At 37.8% G+C, this 22,455-nt stretch overlaps 2 protein-coding genes across 2 annotated transcripts in view; one reads left to right on the forward strand and one right to left on the reverse strand.

Annotated features, from left to right (window-relative positions):
- LOC126729578 (uncharacterized) overlaps positions 1 to 22,455 on the forward strand; it is a 33,481-nt gene that overhangs the window by 8,216 nt on the left and 2,810 nt on the right. The window lies entirely within an intron of this gene.
- On the reverse strand, positions 3,323 to 5,641 carry LOC126729621 (scarecrow-like protein 30). Its single transcript, XM_050434916.1, has one exon. It carries the CDS (start codon positions 5,474 to 5,476, stop codon positions 3,416 to 3,418), a length of 2,061 nt encoding a protein of 686 aa, XP_050290873.1. The 5' UTR covers positions 5,477 to 5,641; the 3' UTR covers positions 3,323 to 3,415.

Here is a 22,455-nt window from a genome sequence, read left to right on the forward strand (position 1 = left end):
CAAAATTTGAAAGGGGAAAGAGGGAGTGAGTTGACAACTCAATAAGTACCCCAAATCCTAATAAGTTCTACTAAGCAAATAGATCTGTAAAATAATAAGTTGTACATAGATCGAATATTTTAATCTTATAAATATATCATAGGTGGATTAGAAAATAATTAGTTTTCCATATATCAAAACTATAATTTACAATAGGTTCCAAAAACACATAAGCAATTTCAAGGACTTGAATCAGTTCAAATATTCAAACATAATTCATATTCTTAACAATCCTTATGACTATGATCACGCTATATCCCCTAAGCATTAGATTCAAATGAAACTACTTTCATGCTAATGTATATTCCACATTAGCTGAGTCCAGAAATATGATAAGCTTGTGATGCCCCAAATAGAACTAGTTTTAGTACTAATGAATAACCCTCATTAGTTGGGTATTAGAGTAGCAATGAAATACCCCCATTGGTTGGTTATTAGAGTCAAACATAGTCAGATTGTTCAAAATCATATATATCAAATCACAGTTCAAACAATAATATATCTCATTCAAATACATAAATATATATAAAATTATATATTCGGTAATCAAATATATTAGTGATAATTATTTATTCTTTACTTTAAATCAATGTAGCTAAAACAATTAAATAAAATTGTAACAATTATAAAGAAATTTTAGTAGTTAAAATATAATAGTATAAGCAAAATAAAACAAATTAGGATAAAGTTACTTACTTCAGCTAGCTCACCACAAAAGAACTTCTCTCTAACACTTCCTCTAAAATCCTTAAATATCACTTAAATAATTTTCAGGCATCATTTACTCAATAATCAAATAATTAAGAAAAACTTATAATGGTACTTAGTCAAAAGAGAAACTACTAAAAATATCCAATAATATTCCACTAATATCTCATACCCAAAAATTCTCATATTCTTAGTAGTTGTTTGGCATGATTAATTTTGCCAACTTATTTTATTATTCAGTTTATTTTTACTACTATTCATAGATTTCATTACACTTTTTGGTATTATTCCTAAGTCTCACTATATTATTTCAACTAATTTTTAATTTTAGCTAATTTTTACTTTCAAATTTTTTTTTTCAATTTTAACGAAATAAATGAATTCTAAACCAACCTTCAAACCCTTAACGTATCTTCTTTATTTTTCTGCCTCCTTTAATGCCTTAGAGATAAGGCTAAAACTCTTAGGACTATGTGTGTATTTGGTTCCAACGTCTGAGTTTTGCTTTTTTTATTATTTTTTTTTTCTACACGCGTTTCAGGGGACAAGTGCAATAGAGGAGTACTGTTCAGTACTGTTTGGCCGTGTTTTTTTTTGACATTTCTGTCAATCAGTACGTCCGTGCACTGTTTATGGACCCACAAATTTCATTTTTTATCAATTTTTTCATTAAAAATAGGTCCCACAGCACTATTCACACATTTAAAAATTATTTTGTTACAGTATTTTTAGTTTTCAATTTCAACAAAATAAGTTCTATCCAAACACACCCTATATCTTAGCAGGAGAAAAACAAAAACACCTGGACACTATTCCTTTAACACTTTTTTCTTTTTTTAATGTCTGCCACCTGCCACCATTACTTGCCACCATTATACTCCGAGTATAAGTTAAGCACATGGCCTTACGGAAAAGCAACCATTATTATTATTGTGATAGCATGTCAGAACTCAAAGCCTAGGCGCAATAAGCTTTTTGTTTTCATCAAGTCCCATACTTCAGGCACTGTTCCTTAAAGAAAATATGTGCAGAAACCTAAACCCTTAAGAGAAAATTTTGCGGCTTCTATCTACGCTTAACGCACAAAGTATAGAAAAAGATTATTGTCAAAAAAAAAAAAAAATATATATATATATATATATATATAGAAAGATTAAATTATTGAGCATAGAAAAATCTGCACGTACTTTTTTATTTATTTATAAGAGTTGCACGTACTTAACGTTGACTTTTCCGAAAATATAAATCTAATCCTTTCTTTATTTGTATCATTAAAACTATTTGAATATTTAAATAAAAAATACCCACATAAAAAATATTTTAATTCAAAATAAAGTTTAGATTCGACAAGAATAAGATTTTTGATTCTTACCTCAAGTGTGCTGTCAATATTAATTTTTTAGTATTAGATTCAAATTTGAACAAATAACAACTAATCACTTATAATTTATTGTAAAAATATTGAAAAATGTTATATATGTAGTACATTCTAAAAATAATTAATTGTAGCCTTAAAATTGATGTATGTCACGCTTGCTGGAAAGAAATAAATAAAAGTTGTCTTACATACCTTAAATCCAGGAGAAAATCTATGTGATTACTTTTTCACTACAATAAATTTTAATATAATTTTTTTTATAGAAAATATAAAAAATGGTTAAAAAATCAATAATATTTTTCTTTTTCCATAAACAATTGAAAAAAAAAGCTCTGGCACTCTCTAAATGTTGGGGCAATGGCCATTAAACTTCTTGTCGTTAGTAGTCTTAACGCTACAACATCCACCTATGCATCAGTTCTACAGGCTTAGATTTCAGATTTTAAAGCTTACTGGTTTTGGGTGTGAGCTGTGTGAGATTTTATATACAACTTGAAGAATAAAAAAAAAAAAAACATCGATCTGACTGCAATTTGTACATCACCTAAGCTTTGGTTCTTCTTCTATTTTTCCTTTTGCACTCGTTGCATATACAATAATAATACTGTAGGAATTAAAATCCATGTGTGACCATTTTGATTGCCGTGAAATTGTGTCTCAATTGGATAATTTTTAAACTGGAAGGCTTTGGTCTTTGTTATATCTGTTAATTGCTATGGCTTATTAGTTTAGGCATCAAGGTAGTTGTTATTGTTGCAGGGAGCGGTGGCACCACGAACGTCGCTGTTAGTACCATGGACTACAAGATCCATGGCGGTTCCATTGAGGGAGATCCTCTCTCTCTAGAAAAAATTGAAACCCAGTTTCTCTCTCTCAAACTAGTGAAATTGATTTTTGTTTTGTTTGTATGAACGTAACACTCATGTAACAGTACGTATTAATTTGGCAAATGTGTAAAGTTTATGGAGTGAATTGGCTAAAATAAAAGTTTAGGATGTAATAGCCACTATTTTAACGTTCAAAGGGTGTCATGACATATTTCCTTAAAAAGTTTCTAAAAATACTTCTTAAACCGATGTCAACTTTTCTCTAACAATATTTACAGTTTTGATTTATAGAAGAAAAGATTATCGAAAAAAGGAAGAGGAAAGAAAGGAAATATTTATTGCAATGCGATAAACATAGTCGTTACATACGCTGAATGCAAACTAAGCATCAGTAGTTCAGTAATAGTTACAATGCAAAAAGCAAAACACCTTAACCTTGGATGAGCATTACCATTTAGAACTCCTATGCTGGTTTCCAACAAGAAATAGCATAGTTAATACGCCCCTTCCATCCTTGTAACATCCATTGGCCATCCTTGTATATGACAAAATCCTTATGATACTCTGACTTCACTGCCTTCTTCGCTACCAGCACTACTTCTTCATCTATTGGGAGTTGCCTGAACCCAGCCCTCAAAGTTCTAACCTCCCATCTATCAAAAGTCTCTGGTCTTTCAACCCTTTCCAAACCTTCACACGCTATGACGTTCATAGCACCCCTCCCAATTCCCTCTTCCTCAAACTGCAACCTTTGGTGATCTTCGCGAGGCATAGTGGCATCAAACATATCAAACAATGCAGAGTAGTGGAAGAGTGCCTCCCGAAATCGTGTGAGGAAGAAGGGTGCATTATATGCTCCATTAACAACCCCATGCACGAATAAATCTGGATTGATTCTTTTGATAAGGTTTAGGACAATGTCCCTTGGACAGTTTATTGCCACTGTTTCATCAGGAATGTTCTTTAACCGATACATACAGTTAACAACAGTTAGTTCATCCCTGTCAATTTTGAGATCCTCCAATCTAATTGTCTCCCACTTCTGTGCTATGGCATTGTACTCAAATGGGACATTAATTCTCTTGCAGTAATTTTCCAATCGACGCCCTGTCTCCTCAATCCTTTCTGCAGGCCGAAAGCCTGGTTGGGGAAGCTCAATTCCTGTTATACGAAGCTTGAGAGGTCCACCAGGTATTATAGAGAGACGTTGGATGAGGCAGGGCCATTGGAGACCATAGAGAATGCCAAAATCAATAATATGAAGTGTTGTTGCCTTCTGTGCTTCTGCTAGTTTTCTAATTGTTTGATTAGCAAAGAAATTTGACATCCTTTTGAAAGGGCATACTGTTATGCATAGTTGGTAAGCTTTTATGTAATCAGCAACTGATGTCCCATTACTTTCAAGGGCTGTGTAAACTGGGATCCTGGTGCCAGCCAAGCGTGCTTCAAGGGCATTAGCAAAGTAATGGGCTAATCTTTGGTGCCTATCTCCAAGGGGAGAAGAGTGTTGCCTAATCTGATTGAGTAGTTCATTTGCAGTTTTTTGATCACTACTTGCCACAGCCTGTGCACATTGAGTTAGCAGACCCCAAAAATCTACTATCACCCCCTTTTTACCTTCATTCTTGGAAAGCATTGTTTTACCATGAGATCCTTTTGAATGATTGTTGTGTTGCAACTTTTTTCTTCCTCCATTTCCTCCAGATTTATGAAGAGCACTTGATGCAGACTCGCTGTCTCCACCAGGACAACACAATATCTTATCAAACTTCTCTAGCAGCTCAGAATCAACTTCTCCAGCATCAACCAATGAATGTTTGTTGCTCCTCCCTTCTTCAAGGTTGTCAGTATCCTCACGCTGATGATTTTTATTTCCTCTTGATCCACTTGGTGAGGTGTAGCTCTTCTCTTGCTTGCCCACCATACCCTGGGTGTACTTTGGAGGCACTGGTGGGATGCTTTCCAAATCAAAGACTTCATATTTGCCATGTCGAATGGACTTAACTGCTATGCCCATCCCTCCCTTGTCTTGTGCAAATGAATGCATCTCACTAAATGAATTAGGTAGCAAAAGGTTTTCACTTTGAGAGTCAATAAGAGAAGTTTGTATACAAAAGGAATTGGATTCCCCTTGATCATGACTCCAACTAGACTTGATTAAATTGTCAGCAACAGAATAGCTATTACTGATATGAGTTCTGCTGTTCCCAGCAACAAGTGCATCTGGGCACTCGTTGTTTTGATCAGTTAATGGATGATCCTCCTGACCAAGGACTTCATAGAATGATTTTTCAGCAGCCTCGAGGGCTAGACTGTCCTGGAATATGCGGGGCCTAGCCTCCAAGTCTTCTTCCATAAGCATCTCATTTATGTACTTGAGAAGAACACTTGGATCGCTCGTGTATGAGGGCTCTCCCCCCAGGCTTGTGCCCATAGATGGACTTGAATCAATAGGATGCTGTGTATTGTTTGGAAGGAAAGGATCCGGGACAAATTCATGATTATCTTCAGGAAGATTATCCATAAAGAGATCTATAAGTGATAGGAACCAGATCTCACAATATTTGACTTTCAAGAAATCTGTAAGTGAAAATATGTAGTACTGAAACCTGTGGCTATGAAGCTTGTAGGATTACTTGTTTTTGGCTACAAAGATGAAGAAAAGATAGAAGATTTACGTAGCATTTGATAGAAGCAGAAATGCATGACCTATTGAGATGAAATTTTCATGGAGTTTGAAAGATAAGGAAAACAGAAAAGAATATCTTAAAGCTAATGGGAGAAATAAACATATGTATAGAAGAGAGCCTAGGAGACACCAACGTAGCTGAACAGAGAGTATGTGGAAGGCTCATGAGCTCCTATTAAATGAAGTTAAACAGTCATCTTCATGGTACTGATCATTCTGGGAAGTGGGAATACTGGTCCTTTTCATAGCCAAGATTATATGATATATTATTGAACAGTGTCCATCACCGTGATTGGTCGAGTAGATAAAATAAGGGTTGAGCTTGTATCCGGTGGAACTAGCCATTGAATACGTTGAGATGCTGCTAGGTGTTCAGTTTTGATTACATGTTTGTATCTTAGCGAAACTGAACACTAGACACAAACCTCTCCCATAAAATAATGCCTCCTCTATTTGGTGTTGTAAACAATTGATTTCTCTCTCCAATAAAATCTATGTAGATTCTTTGTTTATATATATATTTTCAGGAATTCTTTTTTTATATTATTATACAGTATTGTTTATTTTTTCACATTCTTTTTTATTTAAGTCCATGATTCCGGGAGTGGGACTTAAATATGACTGCATCCGCTTGGCAATCATGTGGGACTTGCTAGTTTTTTATACTTATTCACCTTAAAACATTTTTTTTTTTTTTGAAACATTCACCTTAAAACATTAAACTAATTATAATTATGGATGAAAATCCCTTTATAATATGTATATAAAATTTTTTTAAGGAAAAAAAATCTTAGATAGGATTGCTTTGGTACGATGCATTAGGTCCTCAATTAAATTAAAACATATAGATATTAGCCATACAACCCCAACACTATTAATTTTCCCAAGAAGAAGTATATTCAATCCAGTCATGCGTTTGAATTTAATTAGAGAAATTTTTTTCTTTAGAACCTAACCAATTGTTTATGGTCACTACAAACCCCCCACAATGCCAAACCTAAATTATTTCTACTTATATCCTTTTTATTTTATACATGACCCAAGATCATGTATTTTTAATGGAAAACTGAAAGAGTGAGTTTGGAGGCTAAAGAATGAACCTATTTAGGTTTATTCATGAACCTTAACCGAGGCTTCATAAAGTGAGCTTGGAACAATTGTGGAAGCTAAAGGCTCATGAGTAGAACCATGTACTAGCCACAAACTCAAAAATAAACACTAATTAAAGCTAAAATATTTGCCATAAGCTAAAATAAATAGGCTAGCTGATTCTAAGGCATTCTGACCACATCCCACAAATTCAATAAGGTTCCTAAGGGGTTTTTTCAACCCGGCAAAGCCAAGAACGTGAGATTGATCAAAGATTTTCCCAAAATAATCATTAAAGCAGTTAATCCTATTATCCAATCAAGAACAACACTCAAGGTTGCCATTTTTCCTAAAATCCAACAATCAAAAGCCTTAGTTCTTAGGAAGAGAAGGATAAAAAGAGCTTTCTTAATCCATTATAAATCCCAAAGAATGAAGTAAAAATAAACCAACTTTCAACAACCATTCAACATCCATATTCACTACTCTAACTTCGGTTAAATCCAGCAGTTCAAAGAAATGGTGTTTTGTGTGAGTGGTAGCACAAATAGTTTCATTCCTTTCTCCGTTATCAACTCCCTCAATCTCACCATTTTGTTATGTATAATTGAAGATAATTATTTGTAGGTTAAAATGCAAAACTCATGCACCTTCTATGTTTCACTAGAATTCATTTCAATCGTCTAATTTTGTTTTTATATATTTTCAATTTTTTAAGTTTCAATTTTTTTCAATTAAAGCTTCTTCGTCAACTTCAATTAATTTTTTTTTTAATTATGGAAAATATTTTTCAATCATTAATTTGATTTTTTAATTGAAAAATTTTGAAGAAAAAAAATTAAAATTTTTTTCTTCAAATTTTTTTTTAATTAAAAATTTGATAGAAAAACCTTAATTGAATAAATTTAAAATTTAGAAGACTGAAATGAATTCTGATAAAGCATAGAGCTTAAGTTTTGAATTTCAGCCTTATTTGTATCATTGTTCAATGCTTAATAGAAATTCATTTTGTCTTTGAATTTCAGGCTTATTTGTATCATTGTTCAATACTTAATAGAAATTCATTTTGTCTTTATTGTGAGCTCAAGTCCTTGCATGATCTTTCTTGCTACGCATCACTAGCCTCTATGTGATACTCGAGTAAATAGTGGGCTTAACTTTCTATTATTTTGAACCCAGGTCAATGGGCCTTATTTATTAGCTCACTTCTAAAAAATGACCCAAACACCAACATATAAGTTACATTGATTTTTAGAGCTGTCAAGGATTGGATTGGGCCATTGAGGATTTCTTAAACTGGGTAGGTTATTTGGGTAAAAAAACCCCAAACCTTACCCAACCCCCTCCCCTAATTTTAATGGTAGAGAGTGGTGGTTAAAAGAGCCAAGAATGGCAACCATATATTTTTTCTAATGGTCTAGCTCTTCTACAACGGCTCTCTTATAAACATTCTTTTTTCGCTCATGGCTTCCATTGTACGTGGTCGTGGAACCACATATATATATTTTTTCCATCCCAATTTTCCCTTATTTCTTTCTCTTTGTATGAAGAAGGTTGTTCTATGTTGGATCGCTTTTTTGGTTGGGTCAATCAAATGCTTAGGATAGGTTTATATTCTAAAAATAGTTTTTAAAACACAAAAAAATGTTTTTTTTTTTTTTTTTTTTTTTTTTTTTTTTTTTTTTTTTTTTTTTAAAGAATAAGAATGAAATAAAATCTATTGTTTTAGTCAAAGTCAAGGGTTTTGGGAGGGATGTAAATACTTTTTAGGTTCTACTGTCTTTTAAAATTTTCACTTTTATCGATTATCTTCTTTGGGTCTCACTTATCTCAAATAGTTTTTTAAATGGATAATCTCCTTTTATTTTAATAAGAAATTGAAATGTCTAGTTGAAAAATTACTTGAGGCAAGCTAAATCCATGTTTTTATTTATTTATTATTTATATATATTTAAAAACACAAGTAAAAGGAAATGAGATTCTAACACAAAAGCACACCATAAACTCTATAGTAACTTTTTAAGAAAGGGTGTGACAACTTATACTATACACAATACACTCTTAAATAAGGATAAAGTTTAACTACAAAACTAGTTGTAGTTTTAGGCTACAACTTTACTCAATAAAATAAACATAACTATATATTTTGAAAATCTAACCGTTGAATTGCATGTTTTTTACGCGCTTAATACATATGTTAAATTCTGTGTCAATCAGATATTATTTACTATATGATCTATAAGCTTATATGTATGCATAATTTTAAACTAAAAAACTTGCAATTTAAACAATTTATTGATGACATAACTGTTGATCTTTAATTTTCTAGAAATTTTGCAAGCATGGAAGATATAAGAAGATGATGTAATCCAAGGGTAGATTTTTCAAAATTCACCTCCAATAAAAAAATACTTAGTAAGGTTGTAACTTAGGCTCGATCATATTATCGTCGTCCATTACCACGATAGGATGAGGAATATATCCAGATTCGTCTTGGCAGCAATGGTCGCCGAACAAGGACGAATAAATCCACCTTCACTCATTAATGAACCGTTACAAAGCATTGATCAACTCCCAGACCGTTGGAAAGGCAACCCACCATTAACACCCCGCAGAGGCGTTACCAGGAGAGAATAAAGTCTCCATCAATGCTCCACCAACGGCTAGAAGAAATCACCCGCGTGTGCGTATATATAAATACATAGCAATGAAATCCAAAGGGCGGATACAAAGTACTTTTGAAACTCTAGCATATTATTTTCTTAACTTCTCTTTTGTCAATTTTTCTGACTTTGGCATCGGAGGCTTTTTGGCAGGCATCACACCGGTGATCTACATCTTTTCTTTTCTTCACTCGTTCTTGGAGATCGGGTTGGTTCAGAACGACATCAATCTGGATGATCATCTTTAGCTAACGATCTAGGCATCATCAGTTTGGCGCTGTCTGTGGGGAACGATTGCTACTGAAAACATGATCTGTCCCAGTTAACTCGCAAATCCAGATGAAATCCAGTACTAACCCAGATCCTGCCGCATTGACCTTACAAATTCAGTCGCTCGCAGCCATTGTGGAAGAACTCACCAGGCAAAACCAAGAGATGAGGCAACGGTTGCTACCAGAAGACAACCGTGTAGACATCAACAAGGGTGACGACGAAGACAGTAACAAAAGATGAAACAACACTCCAGAAGAGGCGAGCTCAGATCTCCTAAGAGAGATGAGAAAGGAGATGGACGAATTGAGAAATGCCATCAAAAGAAAGATGGACCAAAGCTTGGAAAGGATAGTCAGGAAGACGGATTCACCTTTTACCATGGTCGTCCAGGTGTGCCCAGTACCCTCCAAGTTCTATCTACCACAGTTGGAGCCCTTCGACTGGCTGAAAGACCCCCTGGATCACCTGAATACCTTCAAGACAACCCTAGGTCTTCAACAGCCCCCCGACGAGATTTTGTGCCGCTCCTTTCCCACTACCCTCAAAGGGGCGGCTAGGGAGTGGTTCAACAAGTTGCTAACATTATCCATTGATAACTTTGAGCAGTTGAGAAATTCCTTTTTCCGTCATTTTGTAGGAGGGCAACGTCCAAAGAGGACTGCCGACCATCTGCTCACCATCAAACAAGGGGAGAAGGAACCATTGAGGTCTTATGTAACGCATTTCACCCGAGGAATGCTGGAAGTAGACGAGGCGGATGACAAGCTACATCTCACGACCTTTAAGGCAGGGTTAAAGTCCAGAGATTTCGTGGCTTCCCTGGCAAAGAATCCGCCCAAGACAATGGCCGAGGCATTGTTGAAAGCACAGAAGTATATGAGTGCTGAAGAAGCTCTGGCAGCCATTGATGGAGCAGAAAAAAGCAAGAAAAAGAAGAAGGAAAAGGAGGACGATCGAAGAGGACAAAAAAGAGATCGGGCTGATCGACGGAATGACGAAGGAAATAGACAGAGGGAGGACAAGAACCCTCGTCCAATGAAATTCACACCGTTGGTGATGCCTGTTGACCAGATTCTAACAGAAATAAGGGATGAACCATCTCTTGAGTGGCCAAGGCCACTTCATTCATCGCCTAGTTTGTGCGACAAGAGGAAATACTGTCGTTTTCACAAAGACCATGGGCATTACACAGAGGATTGTAGGGATCTGAAGGAGCAGATTAAAGAACTTATACGGAATGGAAAACTACAACAATATGTAAAAAGGGGAGATTCTAGCAGGTACAGCCAGAAAGGCTAGCATGGGGGTTCAAGGAAAGATGAAGACCGCCCACCACTTCGTCCACAGAGTGCATTAAGGGAGATAAAGACCATCGCCAGGGGACCAACCATAGGGGGATCATTCAAATCCCTCAGGAAGTCACATCAAAGGCAGGTAAACAGTGTTCACAGTTTACCTCCCCTGAAGCAAAGACGAACCAACCGAGACATGTATTTCTCAGAAGAAGATGCGAGGGGTATAAAACAACCTCGTGATGACCCACTCGTTATCATGATCATGATCGAGGGGTTCAACACGAGGAGAGTTCTGGTTGACAGTGGGAGCTCAACTGACATAATCTATCTTCCCGCCTTCTAGCAACTAAAGCTAGACCCAAAAAGGTTTCGTCCTTTCGAGTCTCCCCTCGTTAGTTTCAATAGAGACAAGGTATACCCTAGGGGAATGGTGACGTTGATAGTGACCGCTGACTCGTACCCCTCCAGGTAACTAACCAACACAACTTCTTGGTAGTGGACTCACCTTTGTCCTACAACGTGATCATAGGACGACCAATGCTCAATCGTTGGAAGGCTGCTACTTCCACGTACTGCTTGAAGGTAAAGTTTCCGACGGAACTGGGGGTCGAAGAGATTAAAGTAGACCAGGTGTTGGCAAGAGAGTGTTACCAGGTCGTCTTGGCGTTAAGAGAGAACCATACATGGACAATCGAGAAAAAAACACCAGAGATCGTTGAGAAGCTAGAAACGATAGAGTTGGTTGAAGGAAGTCCAACAAAGACGACCCAAATAGGGACGAATCTGAGTCCCAAGACGAAGGAAGGGATCGTCAACTTCCTGAAAGATAACCTCGATGTATTTGCTTGGAGCCACGAGGATATGCCAAGAATCCCAGCAAGCCTCATCCAGCATCGCTTAAACGTTGACCCAGAAAAGAAGCCCATCCAGTAGAAAAGAAGAGTCTTTGCCCCCGAACGAAACAAAGCAGTAATGGACAAAGTAAATAAGTTACTCGCAACAAAATTTATTTGGGAAGTCCATTATCCCGAGTGGTTGGCTAACGTGATCATGGTCAAGAAAGCAAACGGGAAGTGGAAAATGTGTGTCGACTTCACAGATCTTAATTAAGCCTGCCTAAAAGACAGTTTTCCATTACCCAAAATTGATCAGCTGGTAGATTCCACTGCAGGACATAAACTCCTCACGTTTATGGATGCATTTTCCGGATATAACCAGATACAAATTGCTGAAGAAGACCAAGAAAAGACTGCCTTTATCACCAGCTAGGGGCTCTACTGTTACCGGATCATGCCTTTTGGACTCAAGAACGCAGGGGCCACCTATCAAAGGTTGGTGAACCAGATGTTCGAGAAACAGATTGGGAGAAATGTGGAGGTATATGTGGACGACATGCTCGTCAAGAGCAAAGAGGAAGAGGATCATTTGGACGAACTCAAGGAGACGTTCAACACACTCAGGCACTACAGCATGAAGCTGAACCCGTCCAAATGTGCTTTCAGGGTTTCCTTAGGGAAATTCCTCGGGTTTATGGTATCGCAGAGAGGGATCGAAGCAAACCCAGAAAAGGTCAAGGCCATCCTCGAAATGTCTTCACCCAAGACGGTTAAAGAAGTGCAATCCCTTACAGGAAGAATAGCAGCCCTCAACAGGTTCGTCTTGAAGGCCACAGACAAATGCCTTCCATTCTTCAAGACTTTGAAGAAAGCGTTTGCCCGGACGGAGGAATGCGAAATAGCGTTCCAAGAGTTGAAGCACTATATGAGCAACCCTCCACTCTTAAGTCCGTTAAAAGAAGGCGAAAACTTATTCTTATACTTAGCTATATTTGTCACGGTCGTCAGCGCAGCATTGATCAGAGAAGAAAATAGGTTGCAACTCCTTGTATACTATGTCAGCCAGGCTTTCCAGGGTGCCGAGGCGCGGTATCCTCGCATAGAGAAGATCACCTTCACCCTGATAGTGGCCTCGAGAAAACTTCGTCCATACTTTCAAGCCAATTCTATCATAGTAATGATGGACAAACCCATTAAAAAGGCAATGAACAAACCCGAAGCAGCAGGACGAATGGTGCAATGGGTTGTCGAGCTCAGCCAGTTTGATATAGAATACCGACCACGAACAGCCATAAAGGCTCAGGCGTTGGCCGATTTCATAGCAGAGTTCACCACCCCCGAGAACACCGGCGACCAAGAAGATCTCTGGACGATAAACACTGACGGGTTGTCCACTTAGAAAGGAGGCGGAGCCACATTGTTATTACTTCCCTTGAAAAAGACGTTCTCAAGTATGGGGTCCAGCTCAAATTCCCTATAACTAATAACAAAGCAGAGTACGAGGCCTTGCTGATAGGACTGCGAATAGCTCGGGCACTTGGAGCTAAAAATATTGTGCTCAAGAGCGACTCGCAGCTCGTCATAGGGCAAGTTAAAGGAGAGTTCGAAGCAAAAGAGACGAGGATGCAGTAGTACCTCAAACTGACGAACCAGCTGGTAAGTACCTTTAATCACGCAAAGTTCGTTCAAATCCCACAAGATCAGAATGCTGAAGCTGACGAGGTAGCACGAAGCGCCTCAACAGAAAATCAGGGGAAAGTGTATGATTGGAGGCTGGAAGAACAAAACGCCCCTAGCATCAAGGAACTTCAAACTCTCTAAGTACACACCAGCCCAGGATGGACGAGCCCAATTCTGTCGTTCCTTCAAGAAGGACGATTACCATCAAATCCTGAAGAAGCCAAGAAGATCTAGAAACGCGCCGCTAGATTTACAATACTCAATGACGAGCTCTACAAAAGGGCTACTCCCAACCATATTTGAGATGTATAGAAGAGGAAGAAGCCAGATACATCTTGGAAGAGGTACACAGGGGAATCTGCAGAGACCACATGGGGGCAAAGTCCCTTATCAAGAAAATCATGAGAACAGGCTACTTCTGTCCGACGATGCAGCAAGACGCAGTCGATTTCGTGAAGAAGTGTGACAGTTACGAAAGGTACGAAAATGTTCAACGAGTCCCTGGGGAAAAGATGACGACAATTTCCTCGCCTTGGCCATTTGCACAATGGAGGATCGACATCATGGGTCCCTTACCATAGGGAAAGAGACAAATGAAGTTCATGCTTGTCGCGATTGACTACTTCACAAAGTGGGTCGAAGCGTAAGCCCTTGCAACAATCACGGAAGCAAAGGTACAAAATTTTGTGTGGAAAAATATTGTTTGCAGGTTCGAGATACCCAGAATGATCATATCAGATAACGGTCGCCAATTCAACAACCAGAAATTCAGATCATTTTGCTCGGGCTTGGGCATCAAAAACAAGTATTCATCACCAGGACATCCTTAAGCCAATGGACAGACGGAAGTAACCAACCGGACCTTGCTTAGGATTATCAAGTCCCAGTTAGTGGGGGCAAAGGGAGCATGGCCTGAGGAATTACCAAGTGTCCTGTGGGCATACAGGACGACGGCACGAACACCAACAAGAGAAACATCATTCAATCTGACGTATGGCACAGAAGCAGTCATCCAGGTTAAAGTAGGGCTCACTAGCCTTAAAAGAGAATTATTTGACGAGTAAATCAATGACGATCAACTGAAGCAGAACCTGGACTGTCTGGACGAGGTTAGAGACCAAGCATCCCAAAGAATGGCCAAGTACCAGCAGAAGATGGCCGAGTACTACAATCAGAGAGTGAAGTTGAAAAGATTCAACATCGGAGATCTCGTCCTTCGGAAGGTCACTCCTGCAACAAAAGATCCAACACAAGACAAACTTGGCCCAACCTGGGAAAGGCCCCATAGAGTCGTCCACTATTCATGCCAAGGAAGTTACCATCTAGAAGACTCAGAGGGAAAGAGACTACCTCGTCCATGGAATGTCAAACATTTAAAGAGGTATTACGAAAAGGAACCATAGCTTGATTGTATAACCCAATTTAATTTTGTGCTTCCCTTCTTATGTAAGTGATTATTCAGAATTCATTAGGTATTATTCAGCATTTCATAAGTGTTATTCAGCATTTCACAAACGTTACCCAACAAACCATGCACTACAATTCTTCCCTCCCCGAAAGATCGAAACAGTCGTCCTGAATGAAAAAGATGATAAGATTCCTTAAATGGATGTACATCGTCCCAAACAAGAAAGACGATAAGATTCCTTAAATGGATGTGCATCGTCCTAATCAAGAAAGACGATAAGATTCCTTAAACGGATGTACATCGTCCTAAATAAAAAAGACGATAAGATTCCTTAAATGGATGTGCGTCGTCCTAAACAAAAAGTCGATAAGATTCCTTAAATGGATATACATCGTCCTAAACAAGAAAGACGATAAGATCCCTTAAATGGATGTACATCGTTCTGAATAAAAAAGACGATAAGATTCCTTGAATGGATATACATCGTCCTAAACAAAGAGATGATAAGATTCCTTATATAGACATACATTGTCCTGAAAGGTATGATGATATGTACACCGTCCTAATTAAAGCGGCAATATGATTCCCCAAAAGTTCTAGAGACAAAATCCTCTAAGTCCACAAAAGGACGAGGATAAGTGAAGTATGCCAAAAAAATTTTCCTAAGTCCCTGAAAGGGAGAGAAGAGCATCCAAAAATAGATCCTAACACAACACAAGCAAAAGAGAACAACCAACCTAGAAGATAAAGGTAAATTAATAGACATATTATATAAAACCAAACTGTTCAAAAAAAAAAGGGGCCTAAAAAAAACAAGTGGGGCATCCAAATACCAGTTGTCCAGTGACCTTAAGACATACATAAAATTAAAAAAAAAAAAAAAAAAAAAAAACTTTGATAAGAAGCAGCAGAATCAGGCTTGGGGGGCAACATCATCGTCCTTGTTCACCTGGGAAGGTTCCGCACCAGTAGATGCTGCTGTCTGAGCTGCCTCGTCCTTCTCAATCTCTTTGTTAATGACTTCAAAATCCAAGTCTTCGAGGTCCGTGCCAGGGCCGTGCTTGATCAGATATCTTCGGAGTAGTTTAAAGCCTTTGAAGTACCACTAGAACAAGATAGTGTTGTATTCCTCTGTGGTCTGGAAAGTAGTGACGGCCTTGGTCACGACAACCTTCATCTTTTGGGCAGCTGCTGCAAGGAGTTCGTCCTTTTGCTTCACTGATTGCTTCTCAGATTCCAGCTACTCCATCAAAACTTGAATTTGTCCCTTGGAAGTTGAGAGCGTCCGTGGTTGCGATCAGATCCTTCCATAAGCCTGAAGCCTCAGCCTCAAGCGCTTCCACCTTCGAGTTGGCCACAAAAGCCATCTCCTCATTTACCAAGTACTGGGTGGTGATATGCATGGTCCCCTTCAACACCTTACAACGGAAAGTCCCATCAAAGTCAATAAAAGCAGTTAAACAATTAAGGACGAAGAAAAAGAAGACGAAGATGTGGAGGATTACTTGCACGAGCTTGTGGACGTGACGGCTCACCATCTCGTGGGAGGGTATACTCGTGATCTCTTTCATCTCCCCAGGAGTGAGGAGCTCATTAGCACGGTCCATAACCGTCTCGGCATCAGACCAAACACTGGAACCAATTTTCTCTTTTCCCTTATTCACCACTTTCTGCTTTTTTGAGGGACGAGCCACCTCCTCAACAGAAATACCAGGAGAAGCAGCCTGACCCTCATCCAGGTCCAAGGCAGGTGTGGACAAACCTCTCTCCACCACCTCTTTCTCCTTTTCCTTATCCGTGATCCTCAGCCTTCTCTGACCAATATGGGAAAGAGGCTCATTCTTCTTCTCCTTGATCTTCTTATACATCTCCTTGTTAAACTTGGTTGTCATCTCTACGCCAAAGAAAACAAGAAGTTAAAGACGAAGAAAAAGGAGATAAGATGAATCCATTTGCAAAGACAACTTACGCTTTTTCTCTTCTTGGTCAAGGGTGCTGACAACGTAGAGAGAAAGCTTCGGCCCTAAGCAGTGACGAGCTAAAATGCGTGGATTGATCAATTCATCAAAATCGTCAATCGTCCTTGCGTACTTGATTGCCGCCTGAACCCACTCTTCGAACTTGCTCTCAAGCTCAGGACGTTCTTTTACTGCAAAATACAAACGCAAGGAATTTTTTTTTTTTTTAAAGAAAAAAGAAAAAGAAAAAGAGGGAGATGGGCATCTCATGAGGAGCAAATGCACCAATCAAAGGGGTCTCCCACCGGCGCAGCAGCCTAGGAATGTTCCCCCAAAAATCATCAGACAGTGTCTCCCAATTGTAACCCAATACAAAGAAGTATCTAGACTTCTAGTAATGAAAGGACGACGGAAGATCAACGATTAGACGCGACTTCCTATTCCAAGGTACAAACTCATAATACCCAAATTCCTTGGACTCTTTCAAATGGTATAGATGGACTAACTCATTGATTGTGATTATATCTCCGTCGGCGATGGTCGTCCAAATCACCATACAACTAAACTATTCTCCACGAGTTGGGCATAAATTGCCCTGGTGCAAGGTTTAGATGGCAAAGAAGCTCCATGATGAACAGATGGATGGGAAATCTGAGGCCGCACGAAAACGCAGCCTCATAAAAGCAAACTTCCCCGTGAGCGAAGGCGCAAGCTTTTTCACCCTTTCTGGGAAGACGAGCCCTGGTCCCCTCGAGAAATTGGAACCTATCTTTGAACTTGCTAAAGACCTCTATTTTCAAGGAACATTTCTCCTTGAGGGCATGGAAAGGACGGGCAGTGGCCGGAGCAGGAGAATGGGAAGACGAAGGCGCGTGAGAAGGCACGAAGGTTGCTGTATCTACCCCAGCCCCTTCCTCGCCTACATTAGAAGACGAACCTTTCTCTAAGTCACCTGATACCTCCTCAGACCCCATATTTCCCCCCCTTAGGATCCCTTGAACAGACTGAAACAAAACCTGAGATTTGTACAGTAAAAGGTATAAATCACCCAACGCTAAACCTAAGCCACTGCCACTAAAAACAAATTCCTCAACTTGTGGGTATGAATCACTAGGCGAAAGCGTACCCAATGGGTTGCTAGAAGATTCCACTAAGGCCCCTAAGCGGGCAAAAAGAAATGCTACGGAAGGAGAGGTACGTTTAACTTCAGAGTTATCCACCATTAAAGAGAAACAACACCACTTGAAAAGAAGAAAAGGAAGCATAGAAAGAAAAAAGAACTCAAATGACACAGATACAAGCAAAATTCAGAAAGGAAAGAAAGCATAAATGAGGGGCGTACCTGAAAATTAGGGAGGAAACTGAGAAGAAATACGCAACTAAGGGAGTTAGAGAAACCGATTGCAAAGAGAAGATGAAGAAGTGAAAAAGGGGAAAGCCAAAAATCAAAAGGTTTTGCCTTGAAAAGTACGGGAAACCTGAAAAGGTTCTCACCGGAAATGAGACCCCCCGGCCAATCAAAATCAACCACGTGGCCGCGAAGTGTGTCAAAGCCGCCATTAAGCAATTAATGCGGAGCAGAACCCCAAACGCCATAATCGCAAAAAAAAAAAAAACAAATATATATATATATATTTATTTATTTATTTATATATATGTATATAAATAATAATAAATAAATAAACCAATAAACCCTTTCGTATTCCTATGACCGTCCAAGTGGTGGACGACCTCGGAATAGGGGGGCAGCTGATAGGCTCGATCATATTATCGTCGTCCATTACCACGATCAAGGACGAGGAATATATCCAGATTTGTCTTGGCAGCAATGGTCATCGAACAAGGACGAATTAATCCACCTTCACTCATCAATGAATCGTTACAAAGCATTGATCAATTCCCAGACCGTTGGAAGGGCAACCCACCATTAACACCCCGCAGAGGCGTTACCAGGAGAGAATAAAGTCTCCATCAAGGCTCCACCAACGGCTAGAAGAAATCACCCGCGTATGCGTACACATAAATACATAGCAATGAAATCCAAAGGGCGGATACAAAGTAATTCTGAAACTCTAGCATATTATTTTCTTAACTTCTCTTTTGTCAATTTTTCTGACTTTGGCATCGGAGGCTTTTTGGCAGGCACCACACCGGTGATCTACATCTTTTCTTTTCTTCATTCGTTCTTGGAGATCGGGTTGGTTTAGAACAACATCAATCTGGATGATCATCTTTGGCTGACGATCTAGGCATCATCAGATATCAAATAACAAAGTACATACTAAGATAATTTGGTTACAGTACAATTAAAAATATAGATTTAAAATTGTAAACATGTGTGAGAAACATTCATAAGTGTGAAAATAGTGAAGCCAAAGTATCAAAATAACATAAATTATGATCGCTTAGACCTATATTTTAACAATTTATGTCCAAAATAAATGGCTTTTCAAAATAAATTATGATATGATATGATATTCATAAAAGAGACCGTGTATAAATAAGTAAACTATCAAAATTTAATGTATATCTCAAATTGAAATAGAGTGCCAATCACAATTGGCAATAGATTATAAAATTGATTTTCAAGATTGTAAATTTCTTATATGTTTTTATTCTTTGTCAAATGAATTATCCAATAAGTCATTTGTAATTTTGTTTTATATTTTAATATGTTGATATTGTGTAGAAATAAAACTTGTGTATTTATTTTACTTATCTTTGTGTTATTTTATTTTAGATAGCAATGTTAGGATTTGTATAATTTTAAAATTATTGAATAAGTACTAATAAGTGTAGTTCATTCTTGATATTTATGGTGAATTCAAAGTAATGCACTTTATAACAAGTAATTTGTTGCATGACTTTTCAAATGGTAAATACATGTTGTTTTCTTTATAATAATAAAAAAAAAAAAATTCATGTGAAAAATATGAGTTAACCCAACATAACTTGACCCAACTCGCATCCTAACTGACTTGAACCCATTTTTAACCTGTAACCCAATTAACCCGACCCGACCAGCCGGTTTTGCCATGTCTTGTAACCAAAACTCATTGACCCGTCCCTGCTTCCAACCCGTTTAAGACTACATGTTCTGACCCGACCTGCCGCTTGCCATGTCCAACGTGACGGCCACCCTTCTTATGAAGCGTCCAGCGCTTCTCACTTCCAAGTAGTAAACAACAAAAGAACTTGTCCATGAGCCTAAAATGGTCGAGCCCGGAGCTTACCAGCACTCTGAGGTATAACAAAATTCAAAACTTGCTCTTATTTTCCGTATAAGCTTCTATTTGCGAAATTTAGATAAACCCACTTGAGATTTGAACTGGGTTTTGCATTAATTCATCTGGGTATTCCTTCAATTTTTATGTTTGCTATCATATTCAAGCTCTGTAAAACTATAAACTTGATTGATTTTTTTTTCCCCATGTAAATGGAAGTTCTGAGAGAGGAAAGTGATACTTTTCCTTCATTTTTATTCCTTGCTATAATTTTATAAAGGGCTCCCTGTCGTTTTGCTTCTTGAATATTTGTTTGATGTGTAGTCATGCATGTGAAAATGGTTTTTTGCATTGTTTTCCTATCTGGTTTCTGAAATCTTGAAAGATTATAGGATTTGTTGATTGTGTAATATGGTTGATAACTGCAATTTAGCAGGTTTTGTTGTCCCATATATAAGCTGTCACTTTGAAGTGGCTTTTTTGCTTTTTTTTTTTGGAGGAAGACCCTTATGCTTTCGTCAAAACAGATGGCCTTAGCCTACTTGTATTAGATGCTGTAATTGAGATTCTTTTAAGGCCTAAAACCAAAGGCCTTATGATGCCATTAAAGACTTCTTAGATGTCAAGCTAAGCTCTTGAAGTTGTAGACTGGGAACCCTTATGCCGTATACTAAACACGTTATGTATTGGTGCAAAGGCCATAAGCTTTGTAAATTGAAGATTCACAATGTCAGATGCAATGATTTCTGTGCGCTGTTTTAGAGGCTTACCTTGATTCTATACATGTTATGTAGTCAAACATCTGAAATAGCATGTTGGATCATATAGTAAAGAGTGATCATGATGAGCCCAAAATGTGATTATGTAACAGCAGAAATAACCACCAGAAGATTCTTCAATTTTTTCAATATGCTTGTTTTTTTCTCATTGTAATCTATAGGCTGCATAGGTGGTGCAAGTTTGCTAATTGACAACCCTCTGTTACACCACTTTTTTTGAAGGTTGTATGAGATTTAAGTTTCATAATGTAAGAAGCTCTAGCTGAAAGGGGGGTGGGGGGTGGAGAAAGAGATGCAGATTGTAGACCATGTTGACTTCTGAATTAACTTTTCTCTTCAGGCTTCAAACCATACCGGAAATATCAATAAGAACTCTTGCACATTACAAGTGTTTTTGTGGGGCTACATTATGAGGATATGCAGGTTACAAGTATAACTAATCTTGCTATCTGAAGGTTTCTAGGACAAACTCCCATGGTGTAAGGATATCAATCATGGGATGTTATTCTCTACCTAGTTGGATCGATGAGAATGTTAATTTTCTATGAAATCTTCTTAGCAGTTCTAGCTTATGTCAGGCAGCAGCACCTGCTTTCACCTTTTGTTCTTACATTTTGAGCATCCATAAATGTATAATGAGATGAAACTTCATTTTTCAACTAGGAAAAAGATGAAGTTGATAGATCTCATGGGTTCAAAAATGGGAAAATTCATACATGAACATGTACACACTATTCAATCCCCGCTATTTATTTTCTGAAAAAATTCTCTTGTATATATTTATCTAGGAAGCATGGACACAAAAAAAAGCTTGTCCATGTTTGAACATGGACGCCTCAGACACAGCTGCCTGTATGTCCAGTGAAAATAATAATATTAATTTTTTAAATTTTGGACACGGTCAAGACAAGATGGCCAAAAAAAAAAAAAAAAAAAAAATTGATCTGCACCTGAGACCTATACTGGTTTGGTGATCCCTGACGAACTTGGATGCTTCAGCGGAATCTTTTCATCCATAGGCTTGGCTGAAACACCACCACTGAGGGCCTCTGCAATCTCTTCTCCTACTTTGTTCAGCTCTAGGAGGCCATGGTGATCCTCGACAAGCACTTCAACGGTGGCATTACTGTAAGCTGCAGCATCTCACTGCTAGCTTCCCCTTAGATCCATACTCTTCCTTTAACTTCATTATTCAACTATTTTTTTCTGAGTCCTAACCAAGGTCCCTTGGTACCCATTATGCAATTACCCAAGTTAACCCAACTAACCCATTAGTCACATTTGTTTTTTTTTTTTACTGTCAAGTTGTGAATAATTTTTTAAGGGTAAGCATTTTCTTTTTAACTGAAAATTTATTAAAAAATTAAAAAAAAAAAAAAAAACTTTACACAGAGGCCATTTAAATAGTAAACATGAAAATGTAAAAAATTTGTTAGTTTAATAATTTAATAGCTTAATAGTTTAATTATAATTTTTTAAATTATTATCACTATGTAATTGTAGCATTAGTGGCCTAATAGTTGCATTTATTATTATTATTTTTAGTTGAATTTTTTGTAGGTTATTTGTACTCTTGGTTTATACTTTAAACATCATTAATGGTTATCGA

Source organism: Quercus robur, chromosome 1 (genome assembly GCF_932294415.1).
Source record: "Quercus robur chromosome 1, dhQueRobu3.1, whole genome shotgun sequence".
Taxonomy (NCBI): domain Eukaryota; kingdom Viridiplantae; phylum Streptophyta; class Magnoliopsida; order Fagales; family Fagaceae; genus Quercus; species Quercus robur.